The following is a 20,710-nucleotide window of genomic DNA, read 5'->3' as shown; positions in this document are numbered from 1 at the left end:
CCCAGTGTTCAGCCTGGGAGAAATGCTAAGGTACAGAGATGACATGGCCATGTCCTCCATGATCAATGCCAAGAAGACTCTAACTTTGGTATTATTCTAAGCAATGGGAAACTCCCATTGTTTTTTAATTTGAAGCTTATATGTTCAGATCTGGTGAAGGATGCCTGGAAGGGGAAAGAGACTGAAAACACAGTGAGGAGACACATTAGCAGGCATCTGAAGTAGGGTGAGACGGAGAAGAGGGGAAAAAGGAGGTGAAAATAGTGTGGCAGTTTGCTGAGCTGGTTCAGAACAGCTCACAAAACTGATTATGCATGTCACTTCTCAAGTCTGTATTCAGTGATGTCACATTGATGGGACGGCACAATGCTTCACAGAGGACTTATTTCCCAGATATGTTGGGTTTCCTTTGCATGAGACTGTTGTCTAATCCAGGCTCTACAGCGACATACCCACCCCTTAGAAGGAGCACAGGCTGCCAGTTGTGTTTCTCTGCAGGTTCTTAGTGTATCCCCCTTCCCCAATGCTCATTCTCCCAGCCTACCTGGTATATCACGGCCAGCTGTGTCTTCAAGTTTCTCATATCACTCTGATAGAAATCAAATTTATTACTTTATCCAATAATGCTCCATCACATTCTACAATGGATTTCAGTCTTTTATATAGAAATGCATGCTTGTGCCAAAGGGGGAAAGTAATTACTGAGGCAGAGGAAGGGGAAATATGCACAGCAGAGAAATAAAGCTAGGAAAAAATGAGCATACATAATACACTCCCATAGCTCCTGGGCAAGTGCTGCAGGTGGACACGTACACCATGTGGCCAATAAGCCCTCCCAAGAGTAGGCTGTCAGTATTCTTGGTCCTCATTGACAGTTCCGCAGCCCCAGGCTCCTAGGAGACAAGAGGCAAGGGTTCTGGTGGTCATATCCCTATCCAGGGCAAAACCACATCCAGACTGCAAATCAAGCAGGAGCAGGTACTTGCTCTGACCAGACTTCAGAGTGAGAGTTGGCCCAGGGCCTCCTTGTGAAGGAGAACAAGCAGCCTGGGAGTCCTGGCTAAGCTCTGTTTCTGTACAGCCCTGGCTGCATGAGCAGTGTGGATCAATAGCAAACACAGGGTCCCCCACTGGTGGGTGGATAGCAGCTTCTCACATGCAGTAACTCAGCAGAAGAAAAGAATCAGAAAAACAAGAGAAAGTACTTGTCTTTGATGAGTGACAGGAGGGCTCCCCTGGTGTTTCTGAGACTGCCTGTGCCTGAACAGGTTTCCTGCCTTAGCCCAGCCCCCTAGCTCAGGGTGGTGGGGCCCAGCATTAGAAAAGGAGTTCCCATTCTCCCCAGGCCTTCAGATGGAAGCCCATGGGAAAAAGGCTAGTTTCAACTTGTGCGTGACACAGCACAAGCTCTCTGCTGACTTTGGGCCTTTCCCCGACATCATTTGCCCTCTCCAAAACCCTCAGTCTACACACTCCACAGTATCTCATTGAATCAACGTTCATTCATTCCTTTGCCCAGTCAACAGTTAATTACCAGGTGCCGGGAAACAGAGATGAATTGTGACATGAACCTTGCCCCTTTACTGACTTTATTATCTGGTAGGCACATCCAGTTTTTCAAATTAAAAAAAAAAAAAAAAAAAGGTAAGGATTGCATGAACTCTAATTGAGGTGTGTACAGGTTAGAGTCAGAGATAATTGTGGGAAGAGAAAGGTAAAGTTTCATAGAAAAGTACCATATGAGGATATTTGATTTCTGTCCACTGGTGAAGATTGGGATGGAGGCTAGGGGTAGGGAGGAGACCAGGGCATCCCAGGTCCTGCAAGGACAGGAAGCAGTGTTGCCTGGAGGGTGAAAGACCTGGGTCCTCCCCTGAAGTCTAAGTGTCAGTGGAGCTGGCACAGTCCCATAGAAGATGAGGCTGGAGAGATGGGTGGCCCCAAAGCCTCCCATTCAAAGAAGGCATCACCTCGCCTTATCACCTCCCCTGATCACCTCTACCAGCCCTGACTCTCCAGCCTCATTCAATGCCTGCGTTTCCCTCCTGTCCAGAATCATTATTAAATGTTTTAATCTGTTAAATTGTTAGTTTCCCTATCAAAACTTAAATCTTCTTGAGGGCAGAGAACTCTCTCTCCAATGGACAATTCTGGACAATGCCTTCAACATTCCACGCAACCTGCTGAACCGAGAAGAGGATGTGGGGTGAGGAGAGAAGGATGATGCAGATCCAGCTGTGGCAAAGTTAAGTTTGGGGAGGGCAATATTCTACCTGAGTGGTTCCCAAGGTAAAAGGACACTTACCAGCAAAAATAAATTAATGTGTGGCTTTTTTTTAAATTAAGATTTTTAGCTTTTCAGAGAATCTTATTACTGGGGAATGACAATCAGCCTTGTGCTCAGGTTTTTGTCATGTAAATTCTGCATTTATCCAACAGCTTTAACTTGTCAGAGCCATTCACAATAATCTTTGGAGGGTTTCAGTTCTGTTTGGTTTATAGTTATTGCTTTTAACCTGAAAACGGGAAAGAAAAGAGAGCCCTTTCCAAATGGGACATCCTTTTAGTAGACCTTCTGTGTTTCAATTTCAAAACCAATACTTCAGAATAAACTAGAACAAAACTTCCTTTGGAGAGTATGATATGAACAATACCTTTCCTGCTCTCAATCCACTGGAGCCTAGCTGGTGTGGCTAACAAGACAATCGTCATGCTAGGCCCCTGAAAGAAGGTGGTGGCCTCTCCGCCAAGCCCCAGAACTGTTTTCTAAGGGATTCCCATGTGCATAGGAGGAGAATACAAGATGAGAAGACTCTTGCCCTCATGAGTACAAAATGGAGTCAAGGAGAATGTTTAATGTGTAATAAATAGGGAAGGGGGTGGGGAGAGTAGTAAAGCGTAAAGGGGGCCAAATATATGGTGACAGAAGATTATTTCTCTTTGGGTGGTGGGCACATAGTGCAATATACAGATCACGCATCATAGAAATCTACACTTGAAACCTACATAATCTTATTAATCAATGTCACCCTAATAAATTTAATAAGAAGGGAGGAAAGAAGGGAGGGAGGGAGGGAGGGAGGGAGGGAGGGAGGGAGGGAGGGAGGGAGGGAGGGAGGGAGGGAGGGAGGGAGGGAGGGAGGGAGGGGGGAAGGAAAAGATGAAGGTGTGTCTCTAAGTGAGGAGCTGCATACCATGACAATATTAAGAGCATAGGCTCTGGAGTCAGATCTGGCTTTAAGTCCCAATACCACTCCTTATAGACTTAGTAAAGCTCTCAGAGACTCAGCTTCTTAAACTATAAAATGGGGAAGTTAGGAGACCCACCTTAGGGAATCCCTGTGAGGATGACCTGGGCTGATATGGGTCAAGTCTCAAGAATGAGAGTAACTCTCCTCAGGTTCTTACCACCCTGTCATCACCCCTTCCCATTGACCTTGAGTCTAACCTCCAACAGGGACCCATCTTTCCTTTAGAGTTCCCACCCTGCATGTGAACCCCCTCATAGAGTGTGCTCTAGACTTACTGCCCAGAAAAAGAGTGTCTCCCATCCTTTCTCTCTTGGCCATGACAGGATAAGGCCAAGGTCATGGACAAACAGAATCAAGGAAAAAATGCAAGTCATCATCTAGTGAGAGAAATACCTGGGTAAAAAAGGCCTGCTTCTAGATGACTTTAGGAGAGAGACCCACTTGGGTCCCCAGAGGCCTTGCAGCTTCCACTTTGTGAACTGGACGCCTAAGCCACCAGGTAAGAAGACTCTCCTGAGTTCTTTATGCAGGGAGGAAGCTGAACCACATGTAAACGCCATGTGCAGGCTCTGGTCAGTAGCTCCAGCTGAGCCCAATCTTTGAGTCATCCTAGCCCAGGCACCAGACATGTGAGTGAAGAAGCCACCAGATGATCCCAACCAACCCCCAGGCATTCAAGACCACGGGCATTGTGGAGCACAGACAAGCTATCCCCCTCCTCCTGTCTAAATTCCTGAGCCACAGGTTCTATGAACATAATAAAATGGTTGCTGCTTTACATCTCTAAGTATGGGGTAATTTGTTAGGCAGCAGAAATAATAACCAGAACACTGGCATTTTGTATGCCAAGTTTTTTAAGTCCTTGGCTTACTTTATCTTTATAACAGCATCTGAGCTAGGATTTAATATACTCATCTTAGGGATGAGATATCTGACTCCCAGAGAAGTGATGCAATTTTTCCAAGATCCCATACCTGCTTAGTGGCATAATCAGGATCTATACATCAAATCAGGTTTCATACACCACACATCAGTTCACCACCCAGAATTAAGAAAATGTTTTAAATAAATCAGATGTTGTACTCAGTGTCTGAGATGGCATATTTACCTTATTCTATATGCTGATAACACTCATCTCTGAAATAAAGTCCTTTGGCTGTCAAAAAATAAAAAATACTAAATCCCATCCACTTGAGTGGAAACATGTGACTAAAGCCAAGCCATTGGACTAATTCACATCAAACGTCTCAGCTGACAATGGCTTGGTGCATTAAGTCTCTCAGGGAAAGGGCAGAATTTGTATCAATCAGATTTTTCAGTGCCTTACCTGAAATAACTGCATGACCACAGTAATTCAGACCCATGGGCAAGAGGAGGTGCGTGTAGGGATAGATTTTTAGTTCTGCTGGCTGTTCCACATCAGAGAAGGAAGCACTGCAGATGGAGGGAACTGCTTTGCAAGTTCACTTATAGGTGCTCTGGGAAAAATGCTGAAAATAGACACTGGAGAAATCTGGCTGCCATCAGAGGCGCCAAGTGTTCCCCCTGATGCGTGGATGATGTGTGCTGCAGGCACTCAGCCTAATTCAACTCGTTTCACCTCAGGAGGACCAATGCCTGCTTTAGCCCAGATCTTGGGGAAGGAGCTGGGGCAACCCTGCCCTCAAGGAGCCTTCAGAGTGCTGGGCCCAGAGTAAAAGTCACCCCCACTGCCAGTCCCAGTACTTACCCCTGCTGCAGAACACTGCAGTGTGTTTGTTGCACAGCAGCCTCCCGACCCCGGGTGGGTGTGAAGGAAAATATAATAAGTGCTTCCCATGAGTGCCTAAGGTTCAGTGAAGGGAGATACCTGTCAGGGGTAAGCAGGGCCCTCCAAACGTCCCCTCACAACTGCCAAGCATGTGCAAAGGAATCCCCAAGTTCAGACCCTGAAATATAATATTTACTCGGGGGGGGGGGGGGGAGAATAGAAGAAGAGTCCAGAGAGAGCATAGCAAGTACTTTATAAAATATCTTCTCCTGTTCAACCCTCTCCCAGGTTGGGTTCCCTCAGAAAGACAAGGATTAGAGTGCAGGTAGTTTATCTAGGACGTGATCTCAGGAAAGAGCAGTAGGACAGTGAAGATGTGACTCAGGAACAAAGGGTGGAAGAAAGTCACCACTGTGGGTGAGTAGAGCTCAGACCTCCTGGGGACCTGGGGGGGGGCGGCACTATGTGAAAAGCTGCAGATTTTCTCCCACCTGAGGGAAGAGGAAGTGATGGAGGGGTTATTGATCAAAGAACTCCTGTCATTCACTGGTTGAGGACCTTTCCTGGTGTAATTCCCTGGGACTTCTAACCTGCCACATAATCAAGCAGAGAGAGGTCTAGTGGCCACAGAAAGCCCACAAGCAAAGGGGTGCTGGTGCTAGAAGTTGAGCCTCAATGCATGAAAATGGCAGGATCAGAGGATATGTGAGCAAGACACTGATGTCTGTTACAACCATTCTCTATGAACACACAATCACCCTCCCCACATATTATGGCTCTGTCTAGTCTTTATTCAACCTGCATCTTATTGAGTCAGATGACATTGCATGCTGAAGACAGGGACAAGGCCTGCTATAAGACCCAGTCTGGAGTTCACTTCCCCTCTGGGGAGGAGACCCCTAAGTCTAAGTCACTGGTAACAGGTTCCACCTAAATTGATAGCTGCTCCATATCCAGCGGAATGGGAGGGTGGGGAACAGGGCTAGCCCTTCCCCATCCTGGGCTGGCTATGGGTAGAATAGGAGGTCACAACAGACCTGGTTTTGTTGTGACCACCCTCTGGTGCAAGGAGGTCTGCTCCTGAGCCTCCTGGCAAAACAAAATCAAAAACAAAACAAAAAAAAAACAACAACAAAAATCAGTACTCCACAAAAATAGTGCATCCTGGGACTGCCTGAGCATAACCCCTGACTGTAATTGCTGCCTAAGAGTGCCTTACTGAGAATTTGATGTAATCAATTTAAGGCATTTATATTTAGAGAGTGAGATAAGTCTGAAAAGGGAAACAAACAAGTAGAAAAGATCTCAGTTTATCTTGAAATGCCAAAGAAATAATAGAACACCTTGCCCTACACATTTGTTTTACTCCCCAAATTTTCTGTTAGAAATACTTCTGTCTGGCTGTCCAAGGTATTTCATACAACCTCAGGCTTTTACTGCCAGTATTTTACCTTTCCCAAGTTCAACCGTTTCAGGTGAATCCAGATGTAAATTCCCCACGAAGTTAGAAAAGATTCCACTTTCTAAAAAATCCCCAAGGAACCAATGGGGTGCTGGGGAGGGTTGGGGAAGAGGCTGAGAAACCAAACCAGTCTCAGAGAAGGAAGCATTTTAGTAAGTTGAGCTGGAAGAGTGGGCATGAGAACAATCCTCTCCCATCCAAGTTCCTCTCTTTATCCCACACAAGCTGGGTCTGTGTGGGGTTCGCAGGGAAGCTTATTTTAAATTCACAGCCCATCATCCATTATAATTGAAAATATGGTGACGCATCAGAGATGATGTTGATTTTAGAATCAGAATGTCAACTCGGTCTTCTCATTTCAGAAATACATACATCCCTTAGTGCCCAGAAGTTACTGTTGGACTGAAATTTTTATAAACTCAACTCCAAGTCAAATATTACTGCACTGCCAAATGTCACTGAACTACTTATTAAGGGAATGCACCATTCCCCATTAAATCAAAATATTAAAGTGTATTTTCATCTCAAAGTTACTGAAACTCCTTTTGGAAATTCAGCCTCTCTCCTAGTAATACCACAAACTCATGTGAAGAAAGGGGGGAAACAATAAGCAGACACCTAAGGATTAAAAACAAAACAAAATAAAAGCCCTCATCCCTCTATTTATCAATGAGAACACTAACGAAGAATTTCCCACCCAAAAGAACAGTGTTTTTATCTTTGAAATATCAATACTGACCATAATAAATACTCTAGCCAGTTTGTTGGAGTTTAACCCATTGGGTTATAAATATGAAATGATGTTATTTTTGCCCCTAACACGCTATGTGAAGCTCCTCTTTACCACTGGGTGGCAACTGCATTAAGGATACTCCAGCCCAGTTCCACAGCTTTTCATTCCCTTTCTGTTACTAAGACTCAATCCAGTTCATTTCTAAACTTCAATCTCTTACCCAATCCAAAGATCTTCTACTTTCCCCCTGCCTTGCAAAGGTGGGCATCCCAGTCTCAGATGGAGAGGCTGGTGGTGTGTTCTGCCTCTGCCTCTCCCCCCCACCCTGCTCTTCGGCCTGTGGAAAGACCAAGACATGTCTCCATACTTAACTGGGCAAAGTATCAGCTCTTTCTTCGGCTGGTAAATGATGTTCCAGCACACGGTTTATGGGCTCAGTGTGCTCTTCCAACACACCCTGGGAAGACCTTATTCTGCAGAAGGCCTTCTTCTTATGACCTATGACCTTTTTTAGCTGTCCACCAGGTAGTGGCATTCTCCTCTTTTCTTCCAAAATGTCCCCAGAAAGACTATAATTTCAGCTTGCAAGCACATATAGGGGTCCATCTTTGGTACCTCTTAAAACCAGGAACTTGTGAGTGAATGTTGCCGGTGTCAGGCACCTCTTGGCCTGAGTGTCCCCCAGCATACTATCTAGAGCTCCACAGTTCTCAATCCGTGGGTGGCACTGGATTGGATCAGCTAAATATTCTTTGTGTAGCTTTAACTAACCTTGAGTTTTCCAGGAATACAACCATCCTGTGAATTGAGGCCAGAGTATACTTTGTCTTGTTCAAAACTTCACCAGAAGTATTCACTATTTCTAAACATCACATCACCCCAATACCACCCTAGATATTTGACTTGCTAATGCAACACACCTGGATCCATTTGCTTTTGTAGCATTTGTAACTGTGGAATTCAGAGCAAGCATCTAATTTACTACTTCTCTGGTATAGTTGGGTCTAAACATGACATATTATTGGATTATACATTATTTCCCTTTTAGTTCCTTTATATTTCAGTAAAGGCATTACATTGATTTGTTAAATTATGTATACAAACAAGTAATAGTATCAGTAAATTTCATTTCAGGATAATAACAAGGACACCACAAAATATATGTTATAAAAAGAGGCCATTGATTCTGATAAGGATAAAAATGAATGGTCTAGATTCATGATCCCTTTACTAAAACCTACCTTGTTTTAGTAAAAACCTGTTTGGTCCAGGTTCCAGCCTTGATATCCAAAGGGAAAAGTGTTCCTACCTGAGTCTGTGTTATGGGAAGGGGGCAGCTTTACCCTTTCCTGGCCACTGCACCAGCCCATGGAGGGAGTGGCAACATTATCCACAGAAAAATCCCATCCCTAGGAGATGAGGGACTTCAGGGTCAGAGTCCGGACTGTTAGCCACCTGCCCCACACTCCACTCCACAGCCCACAGCCCCAGGGAGCACACCAGGAGCTTCCCTTCTGACCACCAGCCTCAGAAGTTCTAGATTTTGGATTGGATGGGAAGAAGTATTTCCCTGGGTGTAATGCCAAAGCTTCAATGCTTAGAACTGGACCATTACCTCCTTAGATCCAGATGTAAATGTTTTGAATTTGGAGAGCCCTTTGGCTCATTTTTTTCTAATCTACATGCATACCCTGGAAACCTCAGCAGTCAGAAATTAACACTTCTTCCTCATTGCCTGCTCTCAAGCTATGCTGGCAGAACCCCACAGGCCTCATCATGTGGCCACACCACTATAATTGATGACAAAGCGTTTCCTATTAAAAAATTCATCCTTGCCTCTATATAACCCACATCTGATATCATAAACTGTGAATAGCTTTTAATGACCTGTTTGAAAAATGAAGCATACTTTATACATGTAGGACTTCTATAATCTGGGGTTTAAGAGATTGCTGACAGGAGCAAGGACAATCTGCAGAGTGCGATGGGAGAGTGTGCCTGGGAAAGTGTTAGAGCCATGGCAGCTGATGGTTACAACTAAATTCTCATCAGAGCAGTGGCAGAAGTTCTCCCAAACATGTGTTATTCAATGCTACTGATTAAAGAGGGAGCTCAGGACTAAGCTATGTCGCCAATGGGAAAGTTAATTTACATCAATTATCCCAGAAGGAGAAACACTCTGGAAATGGCCCCCAGAATCATCGGCCGAAAAGATTAAAAGCCCTAACCCATCTCATACCCAACGGGTCACCTGCCCCCAGCCTGGCTCCATCTCCCCATCCTTGAATGCACTAGCTCATGCCAGTGACAGCCAGTGCCCAGCCTTGCCATGCTGACCTTTCCTAACCAAATCCTCCTGCTCCACCAGCCCTGCTCTGGTGTGCTGTCCCAGGGAAGATAGGCACTGGGGACCCTGGGAAAAAGGAAAAAATGGATCAAAGGAAACTCCATCCAGGCCCCACATCCCCCACGAGGGAAAGAGCTGGGTCCCAGGGTGCTCCAACCATCACTTATCCACCTACCCTCTGCTAGACCCTAAACTTCTGGGGGCACAGGAATGAGGATCTCACTGACTCTGACCTTGAGGAACGCACAGTTTAGTGACAGGGAAGCAAGTAGGCAAAATGACACAATCTAGTAAGTGACACCATTGGGGGTAGGGGAAGAATGACACCCTAGCCTAGGGACATGTAGGGCTGGATTCCCAGAAGAGGGCCCATAGTGGGAGGGGAGCTGCCAGGCTGCCAGGCAGGGCAAAAGTGGGGTGGCAGGTGTGGCAGGGTTTGCAGCAGCACAGGGGCACAAGAAGGCCTCACAAGGAAGGAAACCGGGTTCCTTCGACAGGTTGGGGCTGATGTGTGAGGAAACAGTGTGGAGACAGGATTGGCTCATTTGCTCACGCAGGCCCCATGCTGGCTGCTGGTCTCTGGGCTCTGCTCACACAAGCTCACCCTTCTAGCCCAGGCACAGGCAGGCACCGACTACGGGCCTTTTGAGATAAGCCAATGATTGTGGATTCTATCCTCAAAGTGATGAAGCAACATGGAGAAAACTCCAGCAGGGGGTGACTGACTGTGCCTGTGTGTTTGGGAGAGTAACCAAGGGCTGCATAGAGTTGGATTGAAAAGGGATCAGCTCACAGCTGGTGGGATACAAAAGTACAGTCAGGCAAGGAGAATCCCAATCATCAAGCCTCCCTGAGCAGTGAGGCCCTGACTCCCACCCTCTTACCCCCTATCCTGAGTTGGCTGAAGTAGAGAAGAAGCTGGGGTGTAGTGACAGGAAGCAAGGACAAGAAGCAGGAGCATCCCAGCACACTGAAGAACACACTCAGAACAACAATGATGAAGGAGGAAGGCAGGCTCCTAAAATACCATGAGCTACACACTGAATACTTTATTCCCCAACACTTCTGTGAATTTCCTGAGTGACGGCTTATCTTTTTGTGCTTGGCTCTGCGTCCTGATTCTTAATCCCTCCCAGACAGGGTCGGGATGGGAAAAGATGGGGCAATTTGCAGCAGAGATGCATGCCAAGAAGTGCTGGCAGAGCGTAACAAACTGAGATTCTAAGACTGTGTCGGCTTAAACTGTCCTTGCATGTTTGCTTGGAGGACCAGAATAAGTGATTTGTTAACTCCAGGGGCACGGAGAAGACTCCCCCACACCTCAAAATTTGTTCTCCTATACTCTATTTCATGCCTAACCATTAGTTATTCATTCCTTTGGGTTAACATTTCCCTTGATAGGTTTAAAACAGAGCAGGCCGATATCTGAGACACACTGCATCTCAATGGTCCTGGTTTGTGGACGCTAGTGAAAATCTGCCCCTAAGAGGGGTTTCAGAACTTGAAGAAGAGTTGGAGAAATAAACATTCAGAACCTCCAACCACCAACCACACATCCAATCAAGCTAAGCAAATGCTTACAGAGTCTTCTCCTGAGTTTTTATAGCTTTTATAATGCAAGCTCCCCTCTGCCTCCCCATTCCCCTTCCTCTTCCCTATGACTATATCTCGAGGAGGACTGGGGCAATGATTCTAAGTCCTGCAAGTAATCATGGCTACCATAGGAGAAGGGGCATCCCTGGTGACAAGCTACAGCAGAAGACAGCTCAGGAAACTTTCCTGAGAAACAGGACTTTTAGCTAAAGGGAGAATCCTTCCTCTGTCAGGCCCTCACTCTCCATCCCAGCCAGTAAAGGGACAACAGTCTCTGCATCTCACCAGACAGGCTGATGAAAGACCCCAGATGAAGAGGTTAGGACCCATTCCCATCTCCTTATTGCTCCTTGTTCTACGATGAGCATCCCAAGGTCATGTTAACATGTTCAAGGGAAGGAGGTTAAAGGGGGAACAGCAGCTGGACCAGAAGAAGGTGACCCTCCAGGTGCCAGAGTGGAGCACTAAGGTCTCATGTCCCACACCCACTTGGAGACACCCTGTCCACAGCCAAACCTAGATTGCTCGGGTGTATTTTATGAAATAAGGCAAAAGTTTCCTTAGAGCATTTGGCCTGAGCATCAGGCAGAAGCATTTCTGGCTTCAGGTGTGGAGTGACAGCTAAGTGTTTCTTGGCAGCACTAGAGAGAGAACATGAATACTTACTCACGTTCTCAAGCTACAAAGTCCAGGATAAATTGTGCTGCTGCAGAGGAAATCATAAATAATATATCCAAACACCAGGACTTCGATATTTTTGAAGGGTTTCATTTCTCCTCCCTTCCAACTTTGATATATGTACTTACTTAACAAGGGTCTATGGAGGGTTAATTGAATTAATATATGTAAAGTGCTTTGAGTTTGAAGAGAATATGCAAAACAAATGGAAGTGTCACTAAAAAGGTTAATCTAATTTACATCTAACACTTTCAGTTCATGGTGTTAATGAACTATATCCTTTTAGAGAGTGATTAATTTATAGAAATGTGATTATTTTTCCTAATGCTATATGTGGGTCAGCTTCTCCTATTACTATATCCAACTTTATAAGAGAATTTAGCATTTTATAAATTAAAATAATAAATCAAATACCCGTATAATGGTTATATTTCATTAATTACCGGGAGACATGCATTAGATTAACATCTGTTTTAATTAATTTGCTGCAATGCAGTTATCCGTGCAAATTGAAAAATGACACATACACATGATACAATATTAACAGTTTTGAGTGGTTCTTCCCTGAAAATCTACGGGCCTGCAACTGCTGCATTCTTTGTGTAACCATGGTGACCGCCAGCTGTGTGACATATGCAGGCTGTGCATCACAGAACTGGGAAGAAAATTAACGCTAAATTCAAACTTCTCCTGAAAACCTAATTAACTAAATTGCTAAGACAGTATACAGACAGAAAGACATAGTTTCATTTGGGGGGCTTGAGTCCCAAAGTCTCAACACAAATTTCTTAAATCTGATCACCTTATTTTCTGAGGCACTTTGTCGTTTCAAAGGGCATTCAGAGCCACTTCCGTGTGGAGACTCAGAACTTTCTTGGGTAGAGAAAGAAGGTATTGTTTTATCCTTTCTGCACACGAAAAAGCAGATCCCAGAAGTCTGAAAGGTCTGCCCCAAGCTTCACACGGATCAGGTCACATGACTTGGAGACCTTGCCTTTACCTATTTTCCACAGTGATTTCCTTGTCAGACTTGTTTGAAGACTGCAGATTTGTTTAACCACATAATGCAATAGACATCATGGAAATGCAAAGAAGTCATAAACGTGATGTGTGTTTTTTAATTGGCAAAATGTATGTCAAATTTCAGCCAATTCAGCATTTTAGAAGCAATGAGAGTGGCATTTACAGGCTTTCTCAGTGAGAATTCCAATGGCATCTGCTGGACCTGACTCCCTCACACATTTTGGTGTGATTCATGTTCTCCTGACTCATCTGCAGAACTGAGAGTTTTCAACCTTTACAAAGTGAAGGCTGTAATTGGTTTAGAAGGACAGTCCAATAACTAAAGGGGAGAGGCCTGATGAGTAGTTTCTACCAGTGAACAAAGGCAGAAAGTGGCACTGACTGGGAGAACTGTGCGTGCACAGAGTCCTGAGGGACGCCCAGTCAGCGTGGGTGGCATCCCTCTAGCTTACAGTCACTCCCTCAACACTCAGCATTCACTATGGACCCTGCCTGAACAGTTCTGGGAACTGGTCACAAAGAGGTGACCAGGACGCTTCCCCCTCAAGGGGCTCACGGTCTGCCTGGGGAGATAGGAAGGCTATAGGCACTGTGATGGGAAAAATTAGAGGTGGTGAAGTATAGTATTCCAACAGGGAATAGCTTTGCAACATGCAAAGATATAAAACATTCCCCAGGGAGCTGTTAAGCAGTCAAGGGGAGCGCTTCTCAACCTTGACTGGATATCAGACACACCTGAGAGCTTGAAACAAAATCCCAGATCCTAGCCTACAGCAACTACAACAATATCTCAAGGGGTGGGTTCCAGGCATCAGTGTTATTTTAAAACTCTCTCAAGGGGATCTGCTGTACATCCAGGGTTGAGAATCACTGACACAATGAATAAGAGGATAGACTCTAAAACTAGCCTTTGTGGATTGATTCAAACCCCCACTCTGTTTTACTCTGTTGGGTGAACTGGGTAAGTAGCTTAACCTTCCTGGCCTCAGTTTCGTCACCTGTAATATGGGACTAGTAAGAGCACACACTGGGTTGAGTGGCTATTATGCAGTTTCCCATAAGTTATCAAGTTCTCCAATAGTTGGTGTCATGTACAATGTTTGCCCCAGACAGAGTGTGAGCTCTTTGGTACTAGAACTTGCTTTATCTTTTCATTCTCCTCACAGAGAATAACAGGAGACTGAGAAGTAGCAGCTGGCTGATAAGACTAAAGAACAGAGCCCAAGGCATGTTTGGATTGGCCTAACTCTCACCCCAGGCATCCTCCTCTGAGCAGCATCCTCTGCTGCCTTTGACTGTTACTCTCCAAAGTTCATAGCATGACGGTTACAGATGAATGTTTGTGTCCTCCAAAATTCATATGTTGAAACTGTACCCCCAAACTGATGGTAGTAGGAGGTAGGGCCTTTAGGAGATAATTAGGATTAGACGAAGTCATGAGGGTGGAGCTCCCATGAATAGAATTAGTGCCCTTATGGGAGTCATGAGAGAGCTTACTTCCTGTCTCTGCATTTCACATGTGGAGATACGATGAGAAGTCGGCAGTCTGCAACCCAGAAGAGAGCTCTCACCATAGCTTGATCATGCTGGCTCCCTGATCTTGGACTTCAGCCTTCAGAACTATAAAAATAAACTTCTGTTGTTTATTTCTGTTGTCCACCAAATCTGTGGTATTTTTGTTACAGCAGCCCCAGCTGATGAAGACAGTGACCCTCTGTCTTATTCAGTGCCAATGCCTTCAGTTCAGTACTCTTCCCCCAGTTCAGTCTTCTCATGGTCCATCCTCAAACCTTCCATTCCAATGGAACCATTTCCAGAGGGTCTAGTTGATAATGGACTAGATAGCACATAATAAAAATAATAATGTTTCAAGCTGTCATTTGGTTATCATAGCACCAGTTATCCCTTCCATGTAAACATGTATCATCACAGAAGTTGCCTTAACCAAAAAAAGAATGCTTCTCCACTTCATGGCACAGCAGGTCTGGAAGGAGTGCTAACTGGGCAGTGGGCCTCTCCTTACAACCCAAATCACACCACAGAAGCTCTTCCTCCAGAGACTAGGACCCCCACACCTCCAGTGCTGGCATATGGAGACATGTTTATCTATTTATATAATGCACATTGCTGAGTCCTTACTCTGAGCTGGCTCTGCATTAAGTGCAACCACTTTTGAGAACTGGCCTGGGCCTCAAAGGAGTCCATAGACTAGTGAAAGCAGTTCAATTCAAGTCAAATGTGTGTGTATGAATGTGTATTTATATTTATATATGATATTTCCACACCCATGCACATGCACACAGAAAGAGAGAGAAAACAGGACAAAAACAAAAAACAGAGAGAACAGAGTTTGAGCTGAGAAAAGATATGGACAAAGCTACTGAATTGCCAGGAGGTCAGGGAAGAGGAATTTGATCAGATCTCAGACACTAGAGCCCAGTATTTAAGAAATCAATAATTATAGTCACTTGTATTTAGTGCCATGAACTGGGCTAAGTGATTTCTAAACACTATCCTGACGACCATTTTCAAGGTAGATCTTTGTATCCCCATTTTATAACTAAGGAAACAGGCTCAAAGTAGTCAACTACTTTGTCCAAGATTATCTAGCTAAGAAGCAGCAGGGGCAGGATTGAAACCCAGATTTCTCTGGCTACTAAGCCCAAATTTTACTTCATATAGGAGAGGAGAAAATATCCAAAATGTCTATGTCAAGAAACCACAGCATGGCAATCACTACTAACTGCTCAGCTACATCGGGACGCCAGGCAGCAGGGTGGCCCTAAAGATGCAGGGCGAGTCAGGATTCAGATTCCAGTCATCAGGGCTCAAAGAGCAGTGCTGGAGCCAGACAAGGTGCGCAGGCATGCCAGAGGGAAAGCCATCGTCTTCTGGGGTGGCCAGCCTGGTGGACCAGACTGAGACAGTTCCTAAAGGAGACCATGACTAAGCCTGACTGTGTCTTAAGTAATAGAAGAAATTAGGCTGAGAAAGACATAGCCCAGAGCTTCTAGGGCAGGAATGAGCACATCGTGGTCCAGGATCCACAGGTGATTCAGGATGAGAGCAGGTCAGAGTACACCCTCTGATGCACTGCTGAGGGCTTTTGGTCCTTTGTGAGAAATAACTGTCACACCCCTAGAAGACACGTGCTACTTGCCCAGAGATGACTTAGAACAATTCGCCATCAAAATTCCATACCACCTTTGCCCCTCAGGAAGTTCTGTAATATGCCATTTGGAATATACAAGAATGATTTTTGAATCTGTGGGAGGGAGGCTGAGGCTGCTGCTTAAAGCAAAAACACTGGTTTCCACTGATGAAAATATGGCCCACTTTCCTCACCTCCCCAGCAGGTTTTGAACAACATTCCTGAACTCTCCTACTGCGGTGGGCAGGACCACGGTGCTCATGGGGAACTCAGATATACAATCAGCTCAGCTTCCCTGTAGTTGCTGAATCTGCTTTTAAAACCAAAGGGGAGAATATCTAATGATAGGCAGGGGGCACTAAGCAGGTGAAGTTTCTTATTCTCAACTCAGCGCCACACCCTCTACTGGTTGTCTTGGGAAGTCATTTACCCTGTCTCAGACTTAGTTCATTTGTGAAATGGGCTGACACCAGCCCTGCATGGGTTGTAAAAATTAGAGACAGCCCAGGTAAAGGGATTAGCACAGCGCCTGTTACATACTAAAGAGGGACTCCATAAACTGCAATAACTACAATTATACCACTGCTGTTATAATTCTGCTTTGTCTTCTCCCCTCCCTATTACCAAATGCTGCCTTTGCCAAAAAACCATCTTCCTACCTCCATCTCCCTTGTGTGTCCCCACCACATAGTACTATATTTTAGAAAAATTCCGTCTGCTGTCATTCTCCTAAAATTTCCACATAAAAATCTTGTCTCTCCAACTAGATCAAAGCTCTCAAAAAAAGGTAGGGATGAGATGGGCATGGGGGATGGGCTTCTGATATGTGCTAAGAATCCTCTAGAGCACTGAGCCTGGCTCTGGGCACACAGGTGGGCACTTCAGCAACTGATGGTCTATACTCAGGTACTGTCCTGAACAACCTATACTTGGGTGTGGAGAACTGGAAAGAAACTGTGTACCAGGTTATTGAAACCTGAGACCACTGATACATCACTCAATCTAACACAAACCTAGATTTAGTAATGTTTGTCTAGATTGCATTGTCTTTTTTCCCTGGGATAAGACATGTCTTTCTCTGCCCCAGAGACTGTTTGGGTCCACAATATTTTCCCAGCTTTGTTTATAAAACATGTGCATGGGAGCTCGTCTTTTCAAGAAGTGTTTCTCCTTTTTGAATAACCAATATATGGGAGAGTAGAGGGGTTTTAATAAATGCCGGGCTACTGTATTATTTCCAAAATCAGGAATCTGTTTACACTGAAAGTGTGGTAATTCTGTGAAAACCCTAAACAGTTGCTGGGATTAGCTACTCAGCTCCCTACAGCAAGAAGCAAGAAACACAAAGGCAGAACAAGCTGTGCACCACAGACACGACATCATGCATGAGCCCAAAGCTGGGAGGCCGGGCTTCCAGACAGTTGTCCAGAGGGTGCACTCCACCCGGCCAGACAGCTTGACGCCACTCTCCCAATTTTCTTCTACAGATGAATACAGAATTGTATGGACAAGGAAAGATACTTTGTATTCGATATTCATCACAAGCCTTCCTGACTTCTCTTTTTCAGTGATGGGAATAATAATGACATAAACCTTAGCAATGGCAAAGTCGATGGCAGGGTGCATTGTACATGAGCCCTACCTTTATTATCTCAAATATTCTTCACACATCATGTGAGATTTGGAAATGTAAAATTCGAGTAGATCGTAATAAGGAAAGTCAGTCCTATAAATACCAACTAAGTGTCATAATAAACGTTTCTGTTTTGATCAAATATTACACATTTGTCTGTTTAAAAAATAATAATAATGCTGCTAACAGCGCTCTTTGCAGCCCCCTAGTGGTTGGAAGGGGAAAGAAGGAAGAACGGGGTATTCAGACAGCAGCTCTCACTCTGCAGAGCCAATCAACTTTTTACACTGGAAAGACAAATGGCTTGCTTCCACCATGAAATGGATATATATATCCTAGGTGGGGGACATGAAAAGTGTTAGCGAAAATGAACATAATTGTTCACATAAACGTGAATCACTGAGAGCCTGGATACTTTTTTCTTTATAATCTTGCTTTGCATTCTGACCTGAGAACTCCGCAAAGCGTGAGCAGCACACCAGGTCTTCCCACGCAAGTGTACCCCTTTCTCCACTCACTGTGACCTCCCTGTTAATAGACATCTGCTTATAAACATATCATTTCCTCTACAACAACGTGGTGGAAAATCTTCAAAAATAATCTTTTTTTGTCTGTTTAACCAAATGTCTATACTGGAGAAGAGGTTTGGAAGTTCATTGGTTTTTATTTGTTTTCGTCAAAACGACAGTCTCTCAGAATGACCCCTTCATATCAGCAACTTATTTTCATAATGAGTTTTTCTTTGTCTTCCCAAAAATGAAATGGCCTTTCCATTATAGGGGGGGTTGGGGAATTTGATGAAGAGAAATAAGACGTCTGCTTATAAAATAGTTTTGAAATCATGTCACCAAAAAAATTAAGATTACAGGATAAACAGAAACTCTCCTATTCTCAAATTTATCACTCTCAAGTTGCAGGAGAGGCATTTCCCAGGCCCAGAGGAGGTTAACGGTCGGCCTCTCTCCTCATCTTCCCCAAAAAAGTAATTATACATTTTCTCCCTGACTGGTAAGCTATGGTTCAAAGCCAGACTGCACATCAGGTGGGGAGCCTGTTTACCGACAGATGCAAACCCCTTCATCCTCTGATGACGGTCAGACAACATTCCAGCGACCATGTTACCTGTCAGATTTGGCCACAGCCCTCAAACCAAACGCTCGCCAGCGCGGAGAATCAACAAGTTACCGCTAAACCGGGGCGCTCCGGCCCAGATCCGCACGGTCCCCCGGCGCCCCCGGCCCCGCTCTGCTCCTCCCCCGCCTCTCCCCAAAAGGTCCTGCCAGCACGTGACCTCCGTTTCAGATCCACCCTCCAGGCGGCCGAACCCCGGCGCTTCTCCCCGCTCCCCCAGGCAGCTGTCAAACTCCGCCGCCCGCCAGCCCGGTCCCCAGACTGCGCCGAGGGCCGCGATCTAGCGTTTTCGGGGCGGGAGGGACGCGGAGGTCGAGACCCGCCACCCAGCAGGGCGGGCGGGGGAGGGGCGCCGGGCGGGCTCCTCCGCCCACCTGAGCCCGAGCGCGCGCGGAGCGGCCGCGGGGCGCCGCCCGCACCCGCCGCACTTCTTCCGGACCCCGCGGCCCACCCGGAGGGCGCGCGTTCCCAGGGGAGGCAGGCCCGCCCCCCGGGAGCCTGAGGAGAGCCAGGCGGCTTTCCCCTGGAGCCCACAAGTTTCCACCCCATCCCGGCGCTGGGAGACCAGCTCAGCTCCCTCCTTTGAAGGCGCCGCGGCTGATGCCTCCCTCCGGGCAGAAGCTGACAACCGCTCCTCCTCCCAGAGCCAGCGCCCCGCTCCAGCCATTCCGAGCGGAGCCCGCGACTCACTGCCCAGCACAGGCAGCCCCCAAAGTTGTCCCGACTCCCCAAAGCTCGCTCCTCCTCGGTCCCCGGACCCCTCCCAGAAGTTGGGCCGGCGTCTGCAGGTGGAACGTCCCCGGCCCCGGGCGCAGGGCCCCTGCTCACTTCGGGCATCCCGGCCGCACCGAGGCCCGGGGAGCTGCGGCACGGGAGGGCGAGCCAATCTAGCGTGAGCCGGGTCCCCGCCGCTTGCGCCCTCACGCCAGCCGGGTCTCCCGCCTCAGAGAAAGGAAACTTCCCCAGCACCCACCTTTCGCCGCGAGGAGGCGGCGCCGCCGGCCGCCCCCGCCGCCGCCGCTGCCGCTCCCCACGCCCAGCGCCAGCAGGAGCGGCACCCAGCACAGCCTCCCAGTCAGCATCCTGCGGCCGCCGACGAGCTGCCTCTGCCGCCTGCTGCTCGCGCGGGCTGCGCCTCCCGGGGCCCCCGCCTCGCCCGCCTCGCCCGCTGCGTGCGCTTTGGCCGCCGCCGCGCTCGGCCTCCGGTGCCGCCGCCGCGCCGCTCGCTCGCCGGCAGCAGCCGCGCTCACTGGCTCGGACCCGGAGCGGCTCCGGCGCTCACCCCGGGACGGCCCGTGACGTCACGGAGGGAGGGAGGTGGCTCCTGCATATTCATGAGGCGCGGACACCGGCCGGGGCTGCCGCGCTCCCGGCTCCGCGGCCCCGACCCCAACTTTCCTCCGCCCTCCTCGCGCCCCGTCTTCTCTCCAGTCAAGACTCGGCTCCCGGGGGGCCCTCCGCCCGCGCCCCAGCTCCGGCTCTCCAAATAATTGCCTCAGGGGCTGCCGGGATCCCTCAGAAAGTGGCCGCCTGGGGCCTGGGCGTCGTCCGCCGGGGCGCGGGGACCCGGCCCTGCCACGCCCTCGGAGCCCACGGCCCGCGCGGGCGGCAGGCGGCGCCGCGGGTCCTGCCCTTGGCCGCGCGTCCGGGCGCTCTCTGCGGTCCGGTCTGCGGGGGGCGCCAGGCCCGCGCGAGCTGCCCTGAGGTGTGGGCCTGGTCGTCCCCGGGGACCCGAGGGCCACGGCCGGGCTGCGCGCCATGATGGAGAGGAAGGGCCAGCCGCGGCTCCCAGAGGCTGACAGGCCGGATCAGAAAAGGCAGACTTGGGGTGCTGGGCCCGCTGAAGGGTGCAGTGGGGCCGCGCGTGAACTTCCCCGCGGCATGGTGCCCAGGCTGAAGTTACCCCATGCGACGGGGTCACGGCAGCTCCCCGAGGGCAGGGATCCGGGGCGCCCCCA

The 20,710-nt window shown here is 47.6% G+C and overlaps 1 protein-coding gene across 1 annotated transcript in view; it reads right to left on the bottom strand.

Annotated features, from left to right (window-relative positions):
* CLSTN2 (calsyntenin 2) overlaps positions 1-19,834 on the bottom strand; it is a 492,496-nt gene extending 472,662 nt beyond the window's left edge. The window contains exon 1 of the mRNA XM_087824962.1: positions 19,726-19,834. Coding sequence (XP_087681088.1) covers positions 19,726-19,834 — 109 coding nt within the window. The remainder of the gene's footprint in view (positions 1-19,725) is intronic.
* Between the last annotated feature and the right edge of the window lie 876 nt (positions 19,835-20,710).

Source organism: Miniopterus natalensis, chromosome 15, assembly GCF_054644295.1.
Source record: "Miniopterus natalensis isolate mMinNat1 chromosome 15, mMinNat1.hap1, whole genome shotgun sequence".
NCBI classification, from domain to species: Eukaryota; Metazoa; Chordata; class Mammalia; order Chiroptera; family Miniopteridae; genus Miniopterus; species Miniopterus natalensis.
The sequence above is the reverse complement of the archived record's forward strand: the minus strand, read 5'-3'. Positions and strand labels throughout refer to the sequence as shown.